The 24,509-nt window shown below is 39.2% G+C and overlaps 1 protein-coding gene across 1 annotated transcript in view; it reads right to left on the bottom strand.

Annotated features, from left to right (window-relative positions):
- CERS6 (ceramide synthase 6) overlaps positions 1–24,509 on the bottom strand; it is a gene marked incomplete at both ends in the record, with an annotated part of 104,774 nt that overhangs the window by 45,798 nt on the left and 34,467 nt on the right. Inside the window, one exon of the mRNA XM_079539275.1 lies at positions 3,276–3,333. Within this exon, the coding sequence (XP_079395401.1) occupies positions 3,276–3,333 (58 nt within the window). The remainder of the gene's footprint in view (positions 1–3,275; positions 3,334–24,509) is intronic.

The raw sequence follows: 24,509 nt of genomic DNA, 5'->3' as shown, positions 1-24,509 counted from the left end.
TACAGAGGTCAGAGTATTTCATAGCTTGGTAATCCAAGAGCCAACAGAGAAACTATAAAAGAGACACTGGAATTTGTGTTTTAGGGACAGCCTTTTGTACACGAGCTGATTCACATTTCAAAAACCTCTAGGAAACACTAGGTCCCCCTAAGTCGCCAGATGCCTTTGCATAGGCTTTCACATAGTTTTTCCTTCACCAGCTGAGACCAGTGGCTTTATCATCAGCAATTTATCACAGAAGCATAAAATATCCTGAGTTGGAAGGGATGAGGCACAAGGCTCATTGAGTCCAGTTCCTAGCTCCACACAGGACTGCCCAAAACACAAACCATAGTTCTGAGAGCATTGTCAAAATGCTCCTTGAACTGGATCCAGCTTGGTGCCATGACCACTGTTCTGGGAAGCCTGTTCCAGTGCTCAGTTACTGGTGATAAACATTTTCCTAATTTCCTTGACACAACCCATGCCGTTCCCTCCGATCCTGTTGCTTTAACCAGAGTGCATAAAACAGCACCCGTCCCTCCGCTCATCTGTGAAGAAGCTGTAGACCACCATGGGGCCTCCTCTCAGACTCCTCTCTAGGCAAAAATTATAAAACAGTAGATGAAAGTGCTACAAAAAAAGAAGCAATATTCCAGAAATCAGGAATGAAATGCAGTCACAGCATCTCTGAAATTCCATTACAATCTCCCAGGCACTCTGTAAATCAATTCATCAGTTGAGAGAAGGTTGCACCAACTTGCTAAACAAGACTTTTCAACAAGATCCTGTATTTCCAAGCAATATATTCTTTGTAAAGAAAAAAAAAAATTGTGACAGGATTACTAGAAGGAGGACCTTGAAAACCAGTGTGGCAAATTGGCTTGCTTGGTTTGGATTTTAATTCTTGCAAATCTAGATTTCCCCCCTAAGTGGATCCAGTGAACTCTTTGGTGTCTGATGCGCAGCAAAAAGCCTCTATTTTCTTTTACTTACACAATGTTACTATGAAGATGAGGCAAACTATATATATATATATATATATATATATATATATATATATATATATATGTATGGTCATAATTTTGTTAATTTGTGTACAGTCCTATGTAGGACTGTAAGAAGAAGTAGGACTGTAAGGAAGAAATAAGTATATGTGGCAGAAGACTGAAATAATGACAATGGCATAAAATGATGCGAGACTCATTTACAATACTGGGTAAAAATGAATAATTAAAATATACACAATTACATGGTAAACAAGCTGTTCGTGTAATATCCATCTAATGCTGCAGCAATATACTGAACTGGAAGACACAATCTTTGTGTCATCTCAAGCTGTAGACACTGCTCACAATGATTTGTAACTAAATATGTATTCACTGTATTCTTTTCAGTCTTTAAAAGTGTTAATATGCAGGCTTTTCCAAGAGCAGATACTTTCAAGGAAGCTGCTGCCTCACTACTGTAAGGCTTCAGTTTATTTAGCACATTCCGAGAGTATTGCCTTCATTTTTTTAAATTCAAAGTTGACTAATATAAAAATATTACTCATTGTCTTTCTCATTCCCCAAGGTAGTGGGAAAGAACAAAACTAAGAGAAGTTGCTGGAAAAAAAAAAAAAAAAATCAGTAATTCTGAAACCATGAGGGACGTGAGGTCATCCTCTCAAAAGATGTTAAGCAGTTGGATAGTTTTGGAAGAGTTCTGGTCTATGGCCACTGCAATCACTGAAGCATCTTTTACGTTTATATGAAAACTATTCTTAAGAAATATACTTTTTCCTCACGTTTCAAGACATTTACAACATATTTAACAAAATAAAACACTTTGAGTTTGAAAGAAAAATAAGAAAAGGGCTGCTTTACTTAAAAGAGGATTCTTTGTTTGCTGGATGAAATACTATCAAGAGTAAAATATTTAAATAATTTTGATTTAAAGAAATCACACTGCTCCCTAAAATTCTATTGTGAGCTGAAAAACATTACATCATACATACTACTGTGCCTATGCCAACAAGCCAGAAAAAAAATATACACAATACAGGCATAGGAAAAAATAAAAACTTTTAAGAATTCTTTTGCACCACAGTCACTCTTCCTTTCAAACACTGTTAGAATAATATGACTGTCTAGTAACTGTTCTGCATTGAGCATAAGCATCCTAATAAGTCAGAAGCCAACTGTGAAGTGTACAGCATTCACCATGGTGGCAACATCCAATTAATTGCTTATCATTAAGACTATTTTTGGATTTCCCACAATCACGGGAAAAACTGAAAGCAGAAAACAGAACATTAGGATCATGGAGCATGAGTGAAATACAGAGAGTGGAAGTATTCAAGACGAGGTTGTGCATAGCACGTGGCTTGGGTCCACACAGAAGGCAAGCACGCACACTGCATCTGAGGCCAACCACTGTTAAGTGACTGAGAACAGCTCCAGTGTCCCTTCCCTGCACAGAGGCATAATTAGTCCTGCTGGCACTAAATTTAATCATCTGAGATAATCTCAAGAATCTCAACTGTAAAAATGATGTGTTCCTCTCTCTCACCTAACCCCAGGTTATACTTCTGTTTACAGATCACCAGAAGCACGTAGGATACATCCTACTGAGTCAATTTTTTTGCACAAAACAAATAGTCAAAATTACATAAACACACTGAGACCACACATTCCCCTAAATTCAATCTCTCAGGTTTACACACATATTGCTTGACTTGTACAAAATCTCAGGGAACTAGCAACGCCGTAAAAATCTGCACCATAGATACAGATAACAACAAATGGTTAGGTTAATGGACCTATGGTAAGGGCAATTAGAGGCTATTAATGTCCTTCTCTGTTTTAAATCACCAGAAACATACCATTGATAGGAAACCCCATGATACATCTTTCCAAAGTACACCAGACAAAGAACAAGCAAAACTAGTATAATTAAAATCACTAATAGATTTGGCTTGTTATTAAAAATCAACTTCTGCCAGAGGAATTTAAGTAAGAATGATGCAAAAGCCGAGCTGAATACTTTAGTAAGTCTTACTACCTGTTTAATGTCAATAAAGAAAAGTAATAAAGTGAACTAGGCATCTTGCAATATCCATGGATTTTTTTGTTCCATTAATTTATTGTTAAGCAGTTAGTGCCAATGGCAACTCGTTTTATGAATGCAAATTAAATTTTAATTTTTTGTTCCTGGTGGATGTCAATTTTATGCCTGTGCTCTACATTATATCTACGTAAGGTTGCAGAAGAGTCTGTGACGTGTTATGAAAGCATAATAACGCAAGTGCCTACCTTTTTCAGGAACCGTACTCCATAGGTAAATATATAAAGGTAAAATGTAAATCTCCACCTGCAAAAGGTACAATAGATTAACTCTAGGATACCAGCTTTACACAATTCAACAAACCATTACTTACAGCACCACCAACCCAACACATCCTGGTCACATTAACAGAAATAGAAGCAAAATTCTGGGCTGTTTTTCTACAACTTTCATTATCGAACATTCTGCTCATCTGCCAGCTTTTTCCCAGCTTCCCGCCCACCCTATGAAAATATTATTTAATTTCAAATCAGGAGAAAAATCTTTCAAGGATAATTAAGTTCTGGAAAGTTTTGTAAAAACTACTAATAGAGAACAAAGGACAATTCACAGGTCTGTTGCAGGGAAGTCCACATGTTATTAAATACTAAAAAACCTACAAGCTTATGGAAAACAGAAGAATCCAAGACAGTGCTCATCACTTCTAAGTGGGAAGAACTGTAATGTTATTACTAAGCAGAGAATTCAAATATGAAAGAGATCTGTAACAAGCTGGGATTCATTAATTCCACTCTAATAACACTGTTTCTTTTGAAAACTGCACTCTAGTTCACTAGAATACTTCTGTGTATAATTAGAACTTATTTCAGTAGGTGACAATTCAGTACTTGTTTAAATTAAACATTTGTTCCATACTTCCCAGTTCCATTGTTACTCTGTTTCAGAGGTCTTTAGTGTTATACTTGGTTCTGTGGAGATTCATTTTGAAGGCCTCTTATTTGGGAGAGCAGCATTAACATTAAGCCACTTGTGTGCAAAGAACTTTGATTTTCACATAAAAAATTAATGTCTAGGATTGCTATCACTTCTCATACTCCAGAGTTAATGAGCAATCAGATAAAAAGAAAGATTTACTGCAATTATTCTACAGGACCTGACCTCCTATTTAGCACAACAATAATAAGAAATTGTATTCAGCTCTCAACAGGCAATGTAGACTGCTGCACACAAAATATGGTCTTCAGTGATGAAAAGCATAACACACAGCAAGGAGGAACTGAGCAGAGCAGATTCCAGAAATTCACTCTTAGTTTCAGCAAAAGCATTTGCATCAGATAGGTATGCTGAACATAGGTACATATCTGTAATTTATGTCTGCTTCCAGAAAGATTCCTAGCTACACATTTTCTAGAGAGCTTCCTATTCCAAAGCACACATGAAATAACTGCTGGGCTTCTAAGTCTCCTTTCAGAGACAAACTAAAAGTAAAGAGAACAATGACACAGAAGGAGAGAATTCAGCAAATGACCTAAGAACTCATCCTTGCTACTATGGCTGTCTCCCTTTTACAATAAAAGGCAGCATACTGAGCATTTACCTACCTTCTGACCAGTTACTGGTTTAGGAAAGAAAGGTCAGTGGAAGTATAAGAAAGTAAAAGAAAAGCCTTATGCAATGCAAATTCTTACAGGAATCCCTGTGTGGTTTTTTTTTGTTTGTTTTTTTGTTTTTTTTTCCCCATCCCATTGAATTATCATAGAATGACCTGGGTTGAAAAGTACTTCAAAGATCATTTAGTTTCAACCTCCCTGCCATGGGCAGGGTCGCCAACCACTAGACCAGGTGCCCAGAGCCATATCCAGCCTGGCCTTGAAGGCCCCCCGGGATGGGGCATCCACAGCCTCCTTGGGCAATTTGTTCCAGTGTGTCACCATCCTCTGAGTGAAAAACTTCCTCCTAATATCTAACCTAAACCTCCCGTCTCAGTTTAAAACCATTCCCCCTTGTCCTTTTCCAGAGGGTTGGAGCAATCACACAAATATGCTTGAAGTAAATACCAGTGACTTACTATTCATAACACTCACAGCAAAATGAAATTTAGCTTCATTAGTGAGGCAATACTGTTGAGTGAATCATTCTCAATTATCTATTTTACAGGATAACTTTCTGTCCACATGCAAAACTATTAGCTTACAGCTAATTGCCACCAAAGTGCATTCAGACATTACTGGAATGGTTTCAAACCTGAAAACACTCCTAAGGAAAAAAAAAAAAAAAAAGGTTAATTCAAATCTTACTCTTCAAAGCTACTTTTACAAGTGTTTAGAAGGAAACTTATCAGACATAAATAGCTTTATGACAAGCTGATACAAGAGTGCGTAAGAATATCAGTGAGATTTAAAGTGTGATACTTCAGCTGCACAGAAATTGTCTCTTATCCTGTAACCTCCAGAGCATTGCAGAGATTATTTATTCATTTGGTATTATATAAATACCAATCCCTTGAAGGGTTCAATATCACCAGCAACACAGCTCACAGCCTACATGATGGCAATTTCATTAAGAACTGCAAAAAGAGAGTACTCTGCGGGGTGAAGGGGAGGTAGAGGTGAGAGTAGGTCTCCTGGTAGAAATCTTCATACTACATGGATAGCAGCACGAAGCAAGGTTTTATTTGGGTAACATCTTTCTCATTAGACCAGTTCTATGGCTAGGAAACCTGCAGTTTAAATTCAAAGTCATCTACTTCCTCCAGTGAAAGCTTCAAGACTGCCACTGGAAAAAAAAGAAAAAAAGAAAAAAAAAATATATATATATATAATATATATATATATATATACACACACATATATATATACACATATATATATATATACACACATATATATATATACACATATATATGTATATGTATCACAGAATCACAGAATTGTAGGGGTTGGAAGGGACCTCCTGAGATCATCGAGTCCAACCCCCCTGCCAAAGCAGGTTCCCTACAGCAGGTCGCACAGGTAGGCATCCAGGCAGGTCTTGAACATCTCCAGAGAAGGAGACTCCACCACCTCCCTGGGCAGCCTGTTCCAGTGCTCCATCACCTCACTGTAAAGAAGTTCTTGCGCATGTTTGTGCGGAACTTCCTATGCTGCAGTTTCCAGCCGTTTCCCCTTGTCCTGTCTCCACTCACCACTGAAAACAGTCTGGCCTCGCCATTCTGCCCCCCACACCTTAGATATTTATAGACCTGGATCAGGTCCCCTCTCAGTCTTCTTTTCTCAAGGCTGAACAGACCCAGTTCACTCAGCCTTTCCTCATAGGAGAGATGCTCCAGGCCCTTCACCATCTTTGTGGCCCTCCGCTAGACTCTCCAAGAGATCCTTGTCTTTTTTGTACTGGGGAGCCCAGAACTGGACGCAGTACTCCAGATGAGGCCTCACCAGGGCAGAGTAGAGGGGGAGGACCACCTCCCTTGACCTGCTGGACACACTCTTTTTAATGCACCCCAGTAAGCCATTGGCCTTTTTGGCTACAAGGGCACACTGCTGGCTCATGGCCAACCTGTCATCCACCAGGACACCCAGGTCCCTTTCCGCAGAGCTCCCCTCCAGCAGGTCATCCCCCAACCTGTACTGGTGCATGGAATTATTCCTCCGCAGATGCAAGACTCTACACTTGCTTTTGTTAAACCTCATCCGAGGTTTTATCACATATATGTATGATAGATCCCTCACACAGGGGATTTGGTATGTTACATTTAAAATCCCTTCAATATCACCTTTATTTCACAATTTTCCTACTGCAGCTAGCATCTCAGAGGAATGAGGAGACCTCTTCTTAAGTCTTGCAAATTCAAAAACAATGATTTTCCATTCCACTCACAATCCAAAGTACTGCCACAGCCACAGATCTAAGCTAAAATCCTGGACTACCTCACCAAAGAATTTCTGGAGCTTAGAAGCTTTTGGAGCCAAAAGGTGGGTTTGCCAAAGACCATCAGCTTGCTCCAACTATTTGAGTGCTCCACAGGTGATATACACATACAATATATGATAACGTGCTGTTGGTCTTCTTTCCTATTATTTTTTTCCCCTCAACCCTCCCAAAAAATTGTGTGAGCTAGTTATCAGAATAAAGCAAGGCTCGGAATTAGGTCATAGAAAAAGCAGGTCTGTATGGGAACCATTGAATCATGGCCTGAAACTCTGATTGATCACCTGAGGCAAGCACTGACTCAGCCATGGGACACAGGTGAAAGCAATTCAGCTGTGTGACCGGAAGGGCTGGAGCCTGGCTGCACTTCCCTTAAACCCCACATAAGGGCTGACTGCCACCATGGAAGGATCTCTTCCTGGAGATCGCTCCCTTTGGAGTTTTCCTCTGAGCCCAGGACATGGGTGAGCATTTTCACTCATTTTTTTATTATCCCTTTCCACTGTGATAATCTTTCTAGCTAAACGATCTGTAGATAACAACCTAACCACTCTCAATGCTTGTTGATTATACACAGGTCAAACTTAAATAATTAAAAAAATAAAAGCAAAACATTCATTCCTAGTAAACAACATCTGCAGAAACTAGAGAACCAACAGTTGGCTCGATCAAACTGTTAAGTCAGAATTGGCCCCCAGCTTTTTTGCCATTATTAATCAGCTAGCTCTGGCAGAAGCAGTGCAACAAGGATTTGAGGACTTTCTTTCCTTTGCTTTGTATCAGTCAGCTTGCTGCCTTTTCATGGGCTTCAAAGAAAAACTTTGCCTGAGTCAATACCCACACAGAAGTTCCACGTAGTTTCACATCTTGTTTACCTCTACTTGTAGTTAGTTTCTTGCTGCAATTTATAATTAAACATCCACCGCCCAAGGTCAAATAGATTCATAAGTCTTGGTTTCAGCTGGGATAGAGTTAATTTTCTTCAGGTCAGCTAGCCCCATGGTTTTGATTTAGGATAAGAATACCACCATCAACACACTGATGCTCTAGTTGTTGATGAGCAATGCTTACATCGAGCCAAGGACTTCTCTGCCTTTCATGCTGCCCTGATATCGAGGAGGACAAGGAGTGCATAGAGGAAGTGACACAGCCAAGACACCGGTCCAAACTGGTCAAAGGGATATTCAATACCATATGGCATCAAGCTCAATCATAAAGATTTGGGAGAAGATTAGTTTTAAGTTACTACAGTGTTTTTTATTATGAAGTCAATATACCTGATTTAAGTAGCTAAGAAACTATGTTCAAAACTGGAGTAAATGTTACACGTTAACTATTGCTAATGGCCTTAGCAACATGCTTTATACATAACTGTCTTTTTAAACCTAAAAGTTAGATCCGAGTTATCTACAAATCAACATGCACTGAAATCTATAAAATCCACATTAAATTAAGCCAACAGGTAAAATCATTCACAGAACAAATGCCACTCATAAGGCATTATAATCAGAAGAGATATACATACAGCAAATAGACAAAAATCAATGGCTGTCACTTCCTTCAGCTTCAGTTACAGAATCAAAAAAGATACAAATCTACATCTTTAACTGGTAGATGTACCAATAACAATTTACACAAGATCACAGAGATCACTTCGCTTTAGAATCACACCAGGAATTATCAGGTATTTCTTTACCTGCTTTCCTACCGTGGTGCAGAGCCAGTAATCTAGAACTATCTTGATGCTTTTACTGGTATATGAGCAGTCCTAGTTTTCCCTCAAACTCTCTTTTTCAGTAGCCCAACAGTAAGAAAATCTGCCAGGCTTTGTAAAATCTAGGTTCATTTTTGTCTTGTTACATCTCACATGCCTCTGAATTGTTTGTTAGCCATAAAACTATAATGTATAGGACCATCTCTTCTAATGAAGCTGTTTTATATGGCAGAAAATATTCTATGACTTGAGAGGAAGGACAGGGACTGGAATTTTGTTGTAAAGCTCTACAATTGCCTCAAAAAAATCACAGAGACAAGTCCAGAAGAGGAAAGATAAATGAGGAAAGATAAACACATAATGCAAAAGATATTTGTCCAAGGTGAGCTCTCAGTTCAATTCCTTCACACCAATTACTCTATTTAAATCTATTATTCACAATCTGCAGTATATATCTCTTTTTCCCTCTGTTCAGGTCTCACTGCAACCCACTGATATAGGAAAGTGGAAGGAAAGTTATGAATAGGAAACACATCCACTGTTTCTTTGCTGTACGTAACAAAAGTTAAGAAGCACCAGTAGCAGAGCTCAGCTAACTAAGGAAAAGCACCACAAGGTTTATTTTAAGATACCTTTTGTTCCCCTTCTCCCCCAGCAATACTCACTGGCCCAGTAACACAAAACAGTGGAGGACACTTGGTGAAGCACCCCATTGTGGGTGACTATTGCATCAATTAACATTTAATTGAGAGGGCAGCTGAAACTGCTCTGTTTTGTGAGGATTGCTCTGGCCCCCAGACTTCAAACACTTCAGTCAGTTTTGCACAGACAGAAAATTTGAATAACTCAAATACACTCAAAGCATACTCCTTGAAAAGACTCTTAGGTTAATTTAAATCCAACAAACCCAGATGCAAGCACTCAATGGGCCAGTGTTCTGGAAGACTTGATCTGTCTGCTTGAAATAGAGTTTACAAGGTTCACTCTAGCCCTGCACTATCACATCCTCAAAACTACCCGAGTGAACCAGGTTTGTGCTTGGTCTGCTTGAACCTAGTCATCAAGTCTGCATCCTACCTCTTAGGGTAACTCTTCAAGGTGGGCTGGTGCTCATTAGGCCAGGTGTTCCCAAGTATGGATGTGACACACTACAGCGAAGAGTCATGGTAGAACATGCTTCTTCCATTAGAATAATTTTTGTTTTCCAATGTGGTCTAAAAATGAATACTCTAAATCATTTGGAGAGCACAGCAACAGATCTCACAGTGCTTGTTCAACACATAAGTGCATTCTTGATCCAGAATACAGTTTCAAAACCCCTCAACTCTTTAACGTTGAGCCACTAATGAAATTTTAAATATGCTTCAGCATGTTACAAACACTAAGGCAATGGAAAAGTTGAAGAGCCTCTGCCAATTAAGCTGGTATATCCAGTCATGCTCAATTCAGCAAAAACTATTTAAGTGCACATCTAACTAAGCACTTCACAGATTTCAAGCGTACTTCAGATGAGGTTACCTTTGCCATGCTGCTGTGTCCTTAAAATTTCATAGAATCATAGAATCACCAAGGTTTGAAAAGAGAAAATCAACCCAGCCCAACCATCTGCCTATCAGCAATAGTTCTCATGAAACCATGTCCCTCAACACAGTGTTTAAATGTTCCTTGAACACCTCCAGGGTTGGTGAATCCACCATCTCCCCAGGGAGCAACAGGGTCTCCCCTGAGCCTCCTCTTCTCCAGATGAAACAATCCCAGCTCCCTCAGTTGCTCTTCATAAGGCCTGTGCTCCAGACCCCTCAGCAGCTTCGTTGCCCTTCTCTGTGCTTGCTCCAGGGCCTCGATGGCTGAAGGGCTGGACCTGGCACTTAGTCTTGCTGAGCCTCATTGAATTGGCTTCAGCCCAGTGATCTAGCCTGTCCAGATCCCTCTGTAGGGCCTCGCTACCCCCAGCCAGATTGACACTTCCTGCCAACTCTGGGTCACCTGCAAACTTACTGAGGGTGTACTCAATGCCATCATCTGGATCATCAATAAAGACACTGAAAAGGACAGGCCCCAGCATCAATACCTGGGGCACACCACTGGAGAATAGTTTCAGCTCCAAAAAGTAAAATTAAACTTCAGCTAATAAAAATGAATTGTTTGAGCAATGAACTACAGCAATTTCCCCCAAACACACATTTTGCAGAGCCCAGCACAGCAGGTTCATGCTCTGTCTCAGAAAGATGCCATTTTCACCATAATAAGCCATCCAGCGGAGTGAGCTCAGCACAGCTACTTTACGAGAAAAAGACTGAAAATTGACAACTGTCAACTAAATATATAGCCCCCAAACACAACAAGCATGCTGCAAAACACAATGTCTCTCTACCTCTGTAGATTACACAAGACCTCCCTTGTCAAGAAAGCATGCAAATTTTCAGAGATTTGGAATTGCTATTCCTAGTTGCAATCAGTTTCTTACACCTACTGAAGATATTTAAAATAAACAGCTTTAATAAATCCTACATTTGTTTGTGCTTGAAATGACAAACATATACGTGGAAAACCAAAACACAGAGCAGACTGGAAATACAATTAGAGCATAGCTCTGCCCCACGGCATGCCTTCCACTGATTCAGAATTCAGGCAGTGGAACTCTTCTTCAGTTTGTACTCCCCAGGAAATCCATACTTATCTTGAATGTTGATAACTAATCTCATATGAAGCTATGTAACAGCGTATTTGATGGCAGCAGCCTCACTGTTCCACTATTCTGCCTCCCAACATCTCTTCTAATGGTAATTTCCTGCACTTTCTTAAAGCCTGATGAATGTAATTGGAATTATACAGTTTAATTAAAATTTTTTAAAAAGTGCTCTTGCCCTTCTTGAGTTTAACTGAAGCAACCATGTGAAAAGCAAGCACTGTGGTTAAGAAGTTATTTGAGGAAGGAGAAAGTTATACATAGCTCATTAAGATATTCAAAATAGCAGGTATGATGAATTGAGAAGTTTTCATTGCTTTCCTCTTCAATTTTATGGCTTAAGATTTGGCTGTCATCTGATTTTCCTCTTTGCTGCAATCTGAAACAGTTGTTTAATATTTAATGTTACAGTACCACTTGAGACAAGTGCTGTCCTAAATCTGCATGCTCAAAAAACAGCTCTGAAAGTCTTAAGAGCAAAATTTAGTAGTGCAGAAAAAAAAAGAAACACAGTGATGCAGTTTTATAAATAATAGAACATATTTATATAATTACACCAGAAAATGTGCACGATGTAATAGGTGTTTTGGTAATTCCTTCTAGGTTATGTAGCTTCTGTTTCATGGTTATGCAACTGCATCCAAAAGAGAACAACGTGAAATAAAGCTCTGATAAGACCTCAGAGATCTGTTAGCCCTGCCAAGTTGTCTTACTATCATCTGGAAAGCTCGTGGGAAGAGCACAGAGAAAACTGACTTCACTGCCATACATTCTCTCTCCAACTGACAAAATTGCTTTCCCCAAAAGTGACATTCAACGTACACAGCTGACACAAACCTATGAGAGAACAGATCCAAGGTCCTTATACTTCAAACTTCTAGTCTCCATTCATACTGGTAATTTCACATGCCACTTGTGTTTCTGAACATGGCCCTTCAGCTTTTCTGTGGCAATCACAACAGCTGCTTTGTCCCACACTCTTCCAGTTTTAAAGTAACAAAAACTTCCAAATTACATTTGCTTCTCACCTAGTAATTAGCCTTACTAATCACCTAGTAAAGCTGTGATGGCCACTGTATATGCGTAAGACAACTTTACTGACAGATAACTATCATCTTAGACAAACCAATACTAGCTATTTCCACTTTTTTCTCAGGTTACTTTCTTGCAGCATTATTTCATTTGCTTCAGAGTAGTTTTTAGCCCACAAAAGCAGATACTGGACTTACTAGTGCGGATCTTCCAAGAAGTAGGTAAGGTAAAAGGGTTATTTCTCCACTTTCCTCAAGAAGCCATCCAGCTGTGCAGCTAATTCCAACAGTACAGCAAGTGCTATGTCTGCACAGCAACCATACATCCTTAATATTACACCAGTCTAGATCAGACTTCTGGAGAGGGTTTGTTACTCCTTCACACGCAGTACTGCATTTCAGCTGATAAACCTTGCTGAGTAGCAGTGTTGTCATAGGTCAGACAGAAGGATTAACAAAGTCTGTAAACATTATATTCAAACCTCACACTGTCCTTCATTTTATTGTCCCATTTACATCCTGAAGTGCATTTAGTCTTGTGTTCTCCTATTTCACTATCTCCTTCTTGTGACTTGTTGCATCACTAAAACATTAGAAAAAAAGTCACGATGCTCATTGTAATGAGCAAAGACTTTTTTTGTTGTTGTATTTTTACTGTATGGGGCTGTTTGCTTTTTTGTTTTTGTTTAAGATCAGTACATTATCCTTCAGTATTCTGAGCTCATAATAAAGAAACAAGGACAGGACATTTTAATATGTTTAGTGTAAATGTGCTGTCATAAGAGTACAACTTAAACAGCCAAAATGCCAGTAAATTTAAGAAGTATTATCCAACCAAACTATATCTGGTAGTCTAAAACTTTTTAGATAACTAATATATGGGATAGCATTTGATATTTCAGGGCATGGTTTTTACAGTACCTTTGCACTCTTTCCTGTCTGATAGTCTCTACTTCAGCTGGTTTTGAGGCCTCACCCTAGAAGCTTTATGGGAAGAAAATTTCTCGTGTTCAACCTGCACTCTATGAGCCTTCTTACTGAGACCAGTGCTAGCATACATTCACAGCCTACTGCTTAACTTTTTTTCAGGGTAACAGTATTCCTGTGTCACCTGCCTTACAGTTCTGGACATAATTGGGATGTGCTGTTCACATGTCACAAAAAAAACAACAAAACAACCACCAATAGTCTACTAATTTTTTTTTTTTTTTTTTTGCCTTGTAAGGAAAATTTTTATGGAAAACGTTTGATTGACAGCAGTACAAATGCAGCATTAAGCAGGCATTTTCTTGCCCTAAGACAGTCAACAGCTTTCAGCTTTTAGTTAAAAAACAAAACAAAACAAAAAAGAACAATATATCATAAGCTGCCACACTGGCTTACAAACTATTTACATTTTAAGCAAATAATCAGTTCAGCTTTCTCTAAAGAGCATGAAAGTACATTATCAGACAACTTACTAACACAAAAAGCAATGTAATTAAATGCCTCTAAGGAAAAAATATTAAACATTTGGAAGCTAATTCTCCTCTATAATCACATCTCTGTGAACAGATGCATATAGTACACGTATCTATGAAATGAAAAGCAATTAAATGCATCATAAAACTGTGAGACAACTTAAATAAGAGGGAGAAGAGAGAAGTAAAAGACTCGAATGCCAATTCACTGACTGCTGCACATAAAACAAGAACTTATTGTCACTATTCTTCAGAATGCATATTATTTTTACACGTTGACTGTGATTAGTGATCAGTAGAGAAATCATCCTACTCAAATTTCTATCTTGTGAGGGAGACTGAAACAAAAACATACCAAGTATATTTGGACAACTGAGTCTGTGCTGTTCGTAATCTCACATGGAAGACAACAATTTGCTACAAAATACATCCCTGGGGAGCTCCAGTTGGACGAAACCTGTGTGGATTCAATGTAAAGCTGGCCAATAACGTTTGCTCTATCTACACATGCAGAACAGCAAACAGAAGAAATGCAGTAAAAATAGTATCCTAAATTGTCTGTCTACAAGATTAAAGACATCAAAAGAGGAGAATATTGTGAATTGGGGAGAAGAAGAGAGTGTTCTCTTCTTCCACACAGCTGTTGTACTTTTAAAGGAAATACCACAGATTTAATAAAGAACATTACAGATTTGAGAAATGAAATGTCTTCATTTAATTGATAAGAACCATTTTGCACTACTTGTTATTCTACTTTGGCAATAATGTTTGTGTTACTGAAAATTACTTTTCAGGGAAATAAAAAGCCCTTGAAGTTTAGCAGTAATAAAATATTTTAACATCCCATCTGTATTCCAACTAACAAGTAAAAAATAAAAAAACAAACAAATAAAAAAACAAGCCAACAAGTCAGAGCTGACAGTAATTTAAGAGCAGGAGAAATTGGTACGGAAAACTAGCAGTCAGAAGAAATAAATGTTTCAGACACGCACACTGACATACACTGAAGAAAAATGCCTAAAGTTTCAAATGCGTCAAGACAGAGAAACTCGAGAAGTCCTGATGCTGAATTCACAGATCCTTCACAAATCTTCAAGAGTCAGTTTTTAAACCCTGTGAATCCCATCTGCAGGTGGGAAAATAAAAAGCCCAGAATGAGACTTGAAGCCTGTAGTATCCTAGACTGAGCACTTGCTCAACCTTGATCACTACTGATCACAGAAAAATCCCAGATCTACACATTCTTTCACTTTGAGCTACCATCTGAGACACTTGACAACTTAGTTTCAAAACTGAGACTAACTGAAGAGTCAGCTTCATTCACCGTCAAGGGCTGCACAATTCAAAGGCAAATGGAATGTAAGAAACAAGCAGCTACTGCAGCCTGTGCAGTTTTCCTCTAGTTGGCTTTATCTGCTATATTTAAGCTGTGATTTTAAACAAGTACACGCATTAACTACAATTTAGGGAAGAGTTATTTAATTTCCATAACATAAAATAATGATGAGCATACACAAACCACAAGAGGAAGGAAATCTATTGAATTCATTATAGCCTTGCTTAATGTGCAGTGGTAATGTTAAGCGATGGCATCTTTTTTGCAGGTCTAGTATCTGAGTTAATTTGAAATTATTAATTACATTAAAAATTGTGTCACAGAAGGCAGTAAGAGCAGGGAATTCAAAGCTTTAAGTAATCCAATTTGAGGGAAAAGGGGAATTCCATAGGATGCAAAACAAAAAGTGCTTACAGCAAAGTCTAAAAATACAGTGAGCATCACCTGACGCCACAGCATGGACATTTGCCTGCTTGCTCCAGCAGAACAGCAAAGGAAGAAATCTGGTAATTCCCGACACCTAACAACTCAACTGTCTGTGCACAGAGATGTCCTGAGATTCATCCCACAAAGGTTAAATAAAGATCATAAATGAGATTCACATATAAGAATGGCAGATAGAGCAGGAAAGAAATCATCAGCAAAACTGCCAATGTGGCCCAATTATAGGCTCTGCTTTATGTGTCCCTAAATAACTAGAACATCTGAAGCAGCAGACTAACGAGTAACAAGAAGGCTACCTCTATCTCACCTTTCACACAACAGTTCAGCTTTCTAATGTAGTGGGATAGCAGGGCAGCAAAAGCAGAGGCAGACTCACAATTTTTCTATTGAAAAATTGAGAAATAAGGATAGGAATGCTAGACAGAGAGTATAAACATATTCATAGGAGCAGCTGTTCAAAAGAAAAGCATTGATTCTCTTAGCCATTGTTAATCTAAGCACTTTGGAGATAACAGCATTGGCAGCACTCATGGCATGCCCTGTGCCCATGGCATGCCTTGCCCTGCTCCACCACACTGTATCTTTCCTTCTGACTGTGCCGGAAGGGACACTGTGGATGAGGAAATGCAGCAATGCCTCCTTCTCCCCCCCCCCAACTACTCTGCTGCACCAATACCTAAGAGTTTCTGTCTGACGCCTCCATATCTTCCTTTCTGTGCTCAGGTGCATGTATGTATAACCCCCTCTACCACAAGAAATGACTCTCCAGAATGTTTATATTAGTACCTCATGACCCACACAAGGAAAATCTGACCAAGAAACATACTCTGTTTTTATGCAGGTTGACATAGCTGTCAGCTACGACAAAACTATGCAGCCAGCTGCCTGCTACAGCACAGAGCAACAACAGGTTGAGGACCAGGCCAGGAGGGTCCTTTACAGTTGATGGGAGCAGCAACAGCAGCCTGTGCTGCTAAATGGCAATCTGAGTCAGCCTCAGCAACTACTCTATGAGCCACTGAGAGACAGCAACACCACAAAAGAACACAACAAGTTAATTAAAAAAAATACATAATTAAGCTACTCCTGCCAGTCTGGCCAGCAAAGAGGTGTGAACAGTCCAAAGCCTGAGAATACAAATGCTCCCAGAGGTAAAGCTGGAGGCATAGACTCATTGCAAATCAGATTGTAACTGCAGGGTGTGACACCCAGCCCACTCCAGGCATCTGGAGCCACCAGTGCTGAGCAAGCTGTGCAGCAGAAAGAAGGCACAGATATAATATTCAGTCCTGATTCATCAGACAGTGTTACGGCAGAATTAGAATTTCTCTCAGCAGCTGCACTGTGTGCTTATGATTTTAAAAATCAGGATCACTTGTTTTGCCAGCCATTAACTTATTCATGTATGTGGGGCCTTATGTTGGGTTTACATGGCAAGAATGTGGTAGCAGGGGGCTGCAGGAGTGGCCTCTGTGAACAACACTTCGCAGCTGCCCCATGTCAGATCAGACACAGCTCCAGCTGCTCCAGAGGGACCCACTGCTGCCAGAAGCACGCTATGAGCGAATCTAGGAAAGGAGATTTAAGGAAGGGAAAAAACAATGTGCAACAGCAACCAGGAGAGAGAAAATACAAGAGAAGTAGCCCTGCAGCCACCAACATCAGTGCAGAAGTAGGGCAGGAGGTAGCCCAGGTACAGTGTGCCCCTCCAGACCCCGTGCTCCATGCAGAGCAGATCCCCATCATCCAGATGTAAATCTTACAGATAAAATAGCACTACTTTACAAGCCTACAAGAGACCACAATTGCTTTACTTCTTTCCATATGGTAGTTGCCTATTGCTAGACAACTTCAATTTGACTCCCATTTTTGAGAATTATGACTCAACATCCCTGCTACCTACAGCATTGCAAACTTCCTGCACGCTGAAGGTCACATCTTCCTTGTTCCAGAACAATTTTACAGACTCCAGCTCCCTCCACATTCCGCTGAAGGCCTGCATCTTCCCTCACCTACCTGCCTCACAAACCCAACTCCACCAACACCTCAACCCATACTAACTGCTATGGTCTACAACTCAAACACCGTTTGTTTTCATGGCTCTTCTCTCCCTTACCTCCACACTCTGGTTTTAGCAATCTGATGCTCTGCAATTAAAAATAATGGTCTTTGCAACTGTTTCCTATGCAAGCTATAAATAGCTTGCATAGGAAACAGTTGCAAAGACCATTATTTATATCATATTATAATAATTATATAATATATAATATATATAAATATATATATATGTATACATATAATATATATAATATATAATATATATATAATAATAATTATAATGATATAATATTGCATATTATATCATATATACCATATATTTATCAGCACAATTCTGAATTGTCTTGTTGTTGAAGTAAACAAAACAATCTCTAATTACAAATTACTGCTGAATTATTGCCTTAGGAGAGCAATGAAAGAAACATGAAATCCTGATTAATCACTCAGGGTGTGAAAAATTGTTTTCAGTACTCAATTTTGAGTATGCTTCTTTTCCATTACCCATCTCCTAGTTCTTTCCACTATGCAATAGGCTGTTGACATTTTTCTCTTTGTTCTCTTTATACATATCATTATTTCCATATGCTTCTATCTTTTATTAAGGCAACACTTGCTCTTCGTCCACTGTCTCTGATCTCCAGCATAATCCTTTTAGTAGCTACACAGTTACTGCCCTGAAATTTGTATCAGCAAAGCATTGTACTTTCATGTTCCATCTAATGAAAATTTTAATTTAAAAAAATGGCAATGGAACAATTTGTTCCACTCAAACCAGTCTAGCAGTACACTTGGGGAATGGTGACAAGGAACTTCTCTCAATAGACTTTACAAGCAACAATTATATTTCCTTCAAAGACAGCTTTTCTAGAGAGCTAGCCTCTGCTGCTAACTCCAATACTACTTTCCCATCACCTCACACATAAATCCTTTCACAGACATTTCACAGAGTTGAAGGTTGCAGGAGACCAACTAGGTTGGACTGGTTTATATCCACAGCACTCTGCACTGGAACACTGGGTAGCAGATGCCCAGGATTTATTTTACATTCATGTGAAATATAGCTCTAAAACATTGGGATGACGTGTAGTTGATTTTTTTTCCTACTTCTCCCCCATCATAGTTTCTCAAATACAGAGACTGATGTATACACCCTGCCAGAATAGTGCTTTTATAGTCTCATATCAAGCATGTGCTGCATACCCTGTGGCACAACATGGACACACTAGTCCTGCCTGGACAACAAGACTATCGCAGCTGGAAGAGTCAGATTGGGCATGTTTTATATACCTATCATCTGTTTAGAGTAAAGCCTGTAATGAATTATCTTTTCAGAGAATTATTCTTTCAGTAATGCTTGCATTGCCTTTTGGCAAGGGATAGCAGCATCACTACAGAAGTGATCAGTAGCAGATCAGTATCTGTAAAGTGCAGACCATAGGAGATGGGACCACTGGGCAAGAGCACTGCAGTGAAAGCATACCCTAATTTTCTAGCTTTGTTTTCACTGAGGGTGAAAAAAAGCAGCAACCACCAGAGCTGACTTTCAAGCTGCTATTTTTAGGAAGACAATTAACATCACAAAAAACAACAACAACCCACAACTATAGTAAGAGAACATTACAAGAACATAAGACTATTTGTTATTTAATTAATTCCTCTTCCCCTAGCATTTCCACATTACAAATCACACAGCATGTTTCTTTACTTCCTTCTAACTGTTAAAAGAGTTATCAGTTCCTGCTTTAAGGGCATTTTATGGCTGTTTTAGAGCCACCAATTCACTGTTAGGAGCCCCTGATATGAAGTTCCCATATATTTTAATGGGAAGATATAAGTTACTTAGTTATAAGATATTCAGTAAAAGATGGATAGACAAATAAATAAATAGTGACATTCGGGAAACACCATTAAAGTGGTCTTTATTTGTAAAGGCTGTCAAACTAAACCTTTAAATGGCTTGTCAGGCAATGCTGCAAAAAAGATGATGGCCCAGTTCCTTCTTATTTTGGGTGTACGCTTTGTATTCACATATAGGAGGCAGAACAACAGCAACTCGCCCCACAGGAGCAGCTCTGCTTTCCAGACTTCCCTTGCTCTCTTTTACAGCTGTGAAACAATGGTCAGTTCTCTGCTGCAAGCAGCACTGAAACAGCTGAAAATCTGTATTGACAACTCAGAAGTAAACAGACTCATAATACCATTTACCAGATATTTCTGCTTGCATCTCAAAGATCACTGAATTCAGCAGTGTTTTTTAGCTGACTCAAGTGGGCCTGAGGCTACTCAAAATACGGAGCTAGAAGCTTTTTGATGCCCATTTGTTTTCTAGTGCTTTTTTGCTACACACAGAGCACAGACTGATGAATTCTTTTATGCTCTTTGTTCAGATTTTTATCAGCACTGTTCAGAATTCCAACAACTAAGCAGCTGTCTCAATTTCTTTTCTTCGCATAGTTATTTTTCTTGTACAATTCTGTAGAAGAGTTACTCTGCTGCTGAAGAAAAAAGGCAAGACCAAGAAGCTGCAAACTGCCCATAAAGTTTCCACAAAAACATGCACAAGTGGAAAAAATGTTCTATGCTTATATATATATATATCTATGCACGTGCACACATATAAGAGTAGATATATACAGCAATCTCCCCCAAAGCAGCATTCTTAAACACTGTCATTTCCTTAAGAAAAAAAGTATGTTGTCTAGATTTCACTCCTCAGTATGTGAATATCCATGTTTTCAACACAGACTGTTGCAAAAAAACTCCAAAAACACTCTTGTCCACACATATCTGCCAGCTACTCCTTGGAAACCATGAAAATCTCTCTCATAACCAGCTTACTTCTACCTACGTAGCTGAAGGACAGACAAATCATGTATCTGATGGTATTTCAAAATCCCAGTCTGATAACTTAGGGCAGAGATGTTTTTTCCCTTTGCTTGGACATGGAAGGGGAGCAAGATGCTTGTTTGTTCAATACTGTCCCCCTTTGAGAATAGTAGAGGTGCCTGCTGCCTCATGTGAAGCAGAAGCACAGTACACTGAAATGGGAAAGAACCTGGTAGTCATTTGGAATCACCACTGCATTGTCTTTCAGATATAGTAACAAAGACATTGTGTGTCCTGCATTCTGTTTGGCAGTCAGTAAAACCATCATTCAAGGCCTTCCAGGCATTACATCTTCTCAAATAATCCCCAGCACACCTTGAAGATCCCTTTCCACTAGCTTAATTCATGCCATGAATTCTCATCCTGCTATTTTCAGATATAACGTTCCCCCTTAAGACATATCTGGGATTTTGTTTTCTATTAATGGCCAGACACTTTAAAAATATATATATATTTCTGTGCCAGAACTATGCTCCAGTAGAGTCTTTTGAGCATCTGGTCCAATTTATATCATTGTCTATAAAGACTGACAGCCCTATGTAGAAACAACTGTTATTCTTGTAAAGTACTGCAGATATTCAACATGAATAACATAGAAATTACACAAGCTTCAGAAAAGCTTTGTGTATTCTCATGTGCTGCACATTTAAAGAGCAGAACACAAGGACCTTCCCCTACTCTTCAGGAGAAAGCTTGTTTTTCCTTTATCTTTGGCTGCACCCTGGGCACAGAATAAAAGGAATAAAAAGCAGCAGAAATTCACAGCAGTAGAAAAGTCCACTGTGCACACAGATCACCAATTTTTCTTCTCCTTTATGCTCCTTGGATCTTTAACATGGAGAAAGAAGAAAAACTGCCCGTGGTCCCACGAGAGAAAAAGTAATGCATGACATACCCCTGCAGCTAGTACCTGAGCATTACAAACAGAAGTTGCATGACTTTCCAGCAACTACAAACATTGCATTATTAGCTCCAAGTCTCATTTCAAAATCATCAAACCGTTGAAAAACAACTCAACTTGCTAATAAAATAAATCTCTGCGCTGCATTTATTACTGTCTTTGGAGTAACACTCGATAATGAATCATTACCTGGCGATAACAACAATTCCATTTTTTATATACATACTTAGAACCATAACATCTGAAATCTAAAACAAGTACATGATGCCACTTGAAGCCTCACCCCGAGTGGATTCCACAGCTCCAATAATTGAATGGCACTTTCTCTTTCAGATAGAGACACAAAACTCTCAGAAGTGACTGCTGTTAAGGGTCTCTCAAAAGTAATTTATTTTCATTATGAGACTGTTGCACAGGCAGTGTGTATAAACAGTAATAAAAATCTCCATTTTCATTTAATTTCCATCTGCTTATTCCTTGGATGTGTAATGAAGACAAGCAAGAAAGGATCTATTCAATTTTTTGGAGAAGAAAAATGTAGATTTTGGAATTGCTCAGCACTGTGCTTAGAATCAGAATTTAAATACTTCTGAGGGTGTAGGAAGGAAGGGATAGAGAAACTGAGAAATACATGGTCAGAGAAACATAGAGAATAAGTTACTGTTTCAATATGCTGGGGCCTGGCTCTTGTGTGTCATTCATGACAACCCAAGTGTGTTTCCACACCCAGTCTTCGTCCTACCAAATCTATTCTGCCTTTCACAGTAACCAAGACATTCATTAAAAAGAAAGATTAGGTGCTCAGAAATGGTCCCTTCTGAACAACTGTCTTCTCCACAGGACGGAAAAGTAATTCTGGGCCCAAGAACACTTTCACTAGCTGTAAATTGAACTGACTCCGTATAATACAGTTGGAGTTGTTCTTAAGCAGCTCCACATTTACTGTGGGTTCTGTCACTTTCATCCCCAAGTCACAGCCAATGAAGTCTGTTGCCAGAAAAACTGCAATCTCCTCTAGAAGGACAACAGAAGCTCCACAGCTGAAGGTGTGGGTGGGGATCACTGTTGCTTCACTCACACTGTGCCCACAGATTACTCAAGGGGAGGTTTCACCCTCTGGCAGGCTACTAACCACCCTTCAGCACTGTGTTACTGGAGGACTGGAGTGCTACTGTTCCCACGGCTGCCACAGGAACACACGCTTCTTACAGCTCACAGCTCCAAGATGCCACCCACACAAGGATTCTTCAGACAAAAAAAAAAAAAAAAAAAAAAAAAAAGGCATCCCTGACTTTCCAGTGCTGTGTGGACTGACTGCTGATGACTCTATCCAGTGTGACAAGGGACAGTTGGCAGCATGTGGCACTACTGCAAATGCTCCCACAGGAACACTCCCGTGGCCAGGTAACAGCTTGCTCTCACAGCAGCACGTACACATGGAGCTGCAGAGGCAGCTCGCACCCTCTGCAAACCACGAGCTGAGAGAATCTGAACTGTTCGTGTATGATTTACATCAATCTGCTTCTTCTTGGAAATGCAACTATGTCATTATTGTTAAGTATGCCCATGGAACTAACAGCCAACATCTCTCTCTAAATGAAGCTGGCATATAATTATGGCTACATAAGTTAAGGCGCTCAGAGCTTGATCTCACCTTTCAATTTGCATTCCCAGCTCTTATCCACACACTTTTTCCATAACTTATGCCACAAAGGAGCAAGTTCAGCACCGGTAACTTTCGTAGGCATTACATGAGACTCAGCCAGTGATAAGCGTTTCTCACAACTGATTTCTGCATGCAGTTTCCTGCAAACAGAAAAGCTCTCCACTACTGCTCTGCTGCTCTCAGAAAGGTCAGGCTAGTTCAGCCCTCTAAGTCAGCCCAAACACACTGCCACTCAGGCAAGAGCGAAATCTTTGGCCCCAGTTACAGAAGCTATCAAATAAACCCCCTAGATATACAAGACCTATCAGCAATAAAGTTATTTTTTCTATTCCAGATTCCACAACCTCTCCTGCAAGTTACACAAGACAAGCGCATAATTTACAGACACCATCCTTGTAGAAAAGGGTTGTCCTTCAGTGATCTCAAAAGTTAGCTACTCTAAGACCATCAGCTGTTGGGTAACACATTCACTATTCACCCATAATCTCACTCTGCCTGGCTTTTCTTTGGCTAAGTAGTGTGGCTTTTAGCTGTAAATACCACAGAAATTAATTAAGAATTCTGACAGTTATATTCATCTGTTCATTAAAGAACTATCATCTTCAGACAATTTTTTCTTCTAAAATAGAAAAAATGAAATTCCCTCAGCTAGAGAGACAATGTGCTTCAAGAGTAGCACTTCTAATTTCTCTCCTAATGAATCCTTACTTGGAAAACGATAACATTTGCTACTGAAATAATATTTCATCTGTGACTTGGCTTTGGAAAAAAATGCCTTAACACATTATATATTCAGGATCATGTTATGAACTTTCCTGTCATCTCCACAGAAAAATAAAGTTTAAGTAAAACACTTGAGAGAGTGGAATGTTTTACACTCCTCACATGAGAGAGTACAAAATAATATAACAGCATACTTCACAAGGAAAGTACAAAATCACTGCAGACTACCATACACATAAATATATGCCGCAACACATTTTTTATGATTTCTTTACATGCAATTTTTTAATGAAATCATAGAATCATAAAATCATTTGAGTTGGTACAGATGCCTAAAGGTCACCTAGTCCAATTCCCCTGCAATGAACAGGGACACCACAGCTAGATCGGGTTGCTCAGAGCCTGGTCCAGCCTGACTTTAAATGTTTCTAAAGATAGGGCATACATCACCTCCTCTGGGCAAGCTGTTCCTGTGCCTCACCACCTGAATTGTGAAAAAAAAGTCCCTCCTTATATTCAATATAAATCTCCCATCTTTTGGTTTGAAACTGTTTTCCCTAGTCCTGTTACAACAGACCCTGCTAAGGAGTCTTTCCCCTTCTTTCTTACAGACTCCCTTTATTTACCGAAAGGCTGAAATTTTTTGG

The sequence above is a fragment of the Tetrao urogallus genome (assembly GCF_951394365.1).
Source record: "Tetrao urogallus genome assembly, chromosome: 8".
Classification (NCBI taxonomy): Eukaryota; Metazoa; Chordata; class Aves; order Galliformes; family Phasianidae; genus Tetrao; species Tetrao urogallus.
This window is presented reverse-complemented; position numbering and strand designations above follow the sequence as displayed.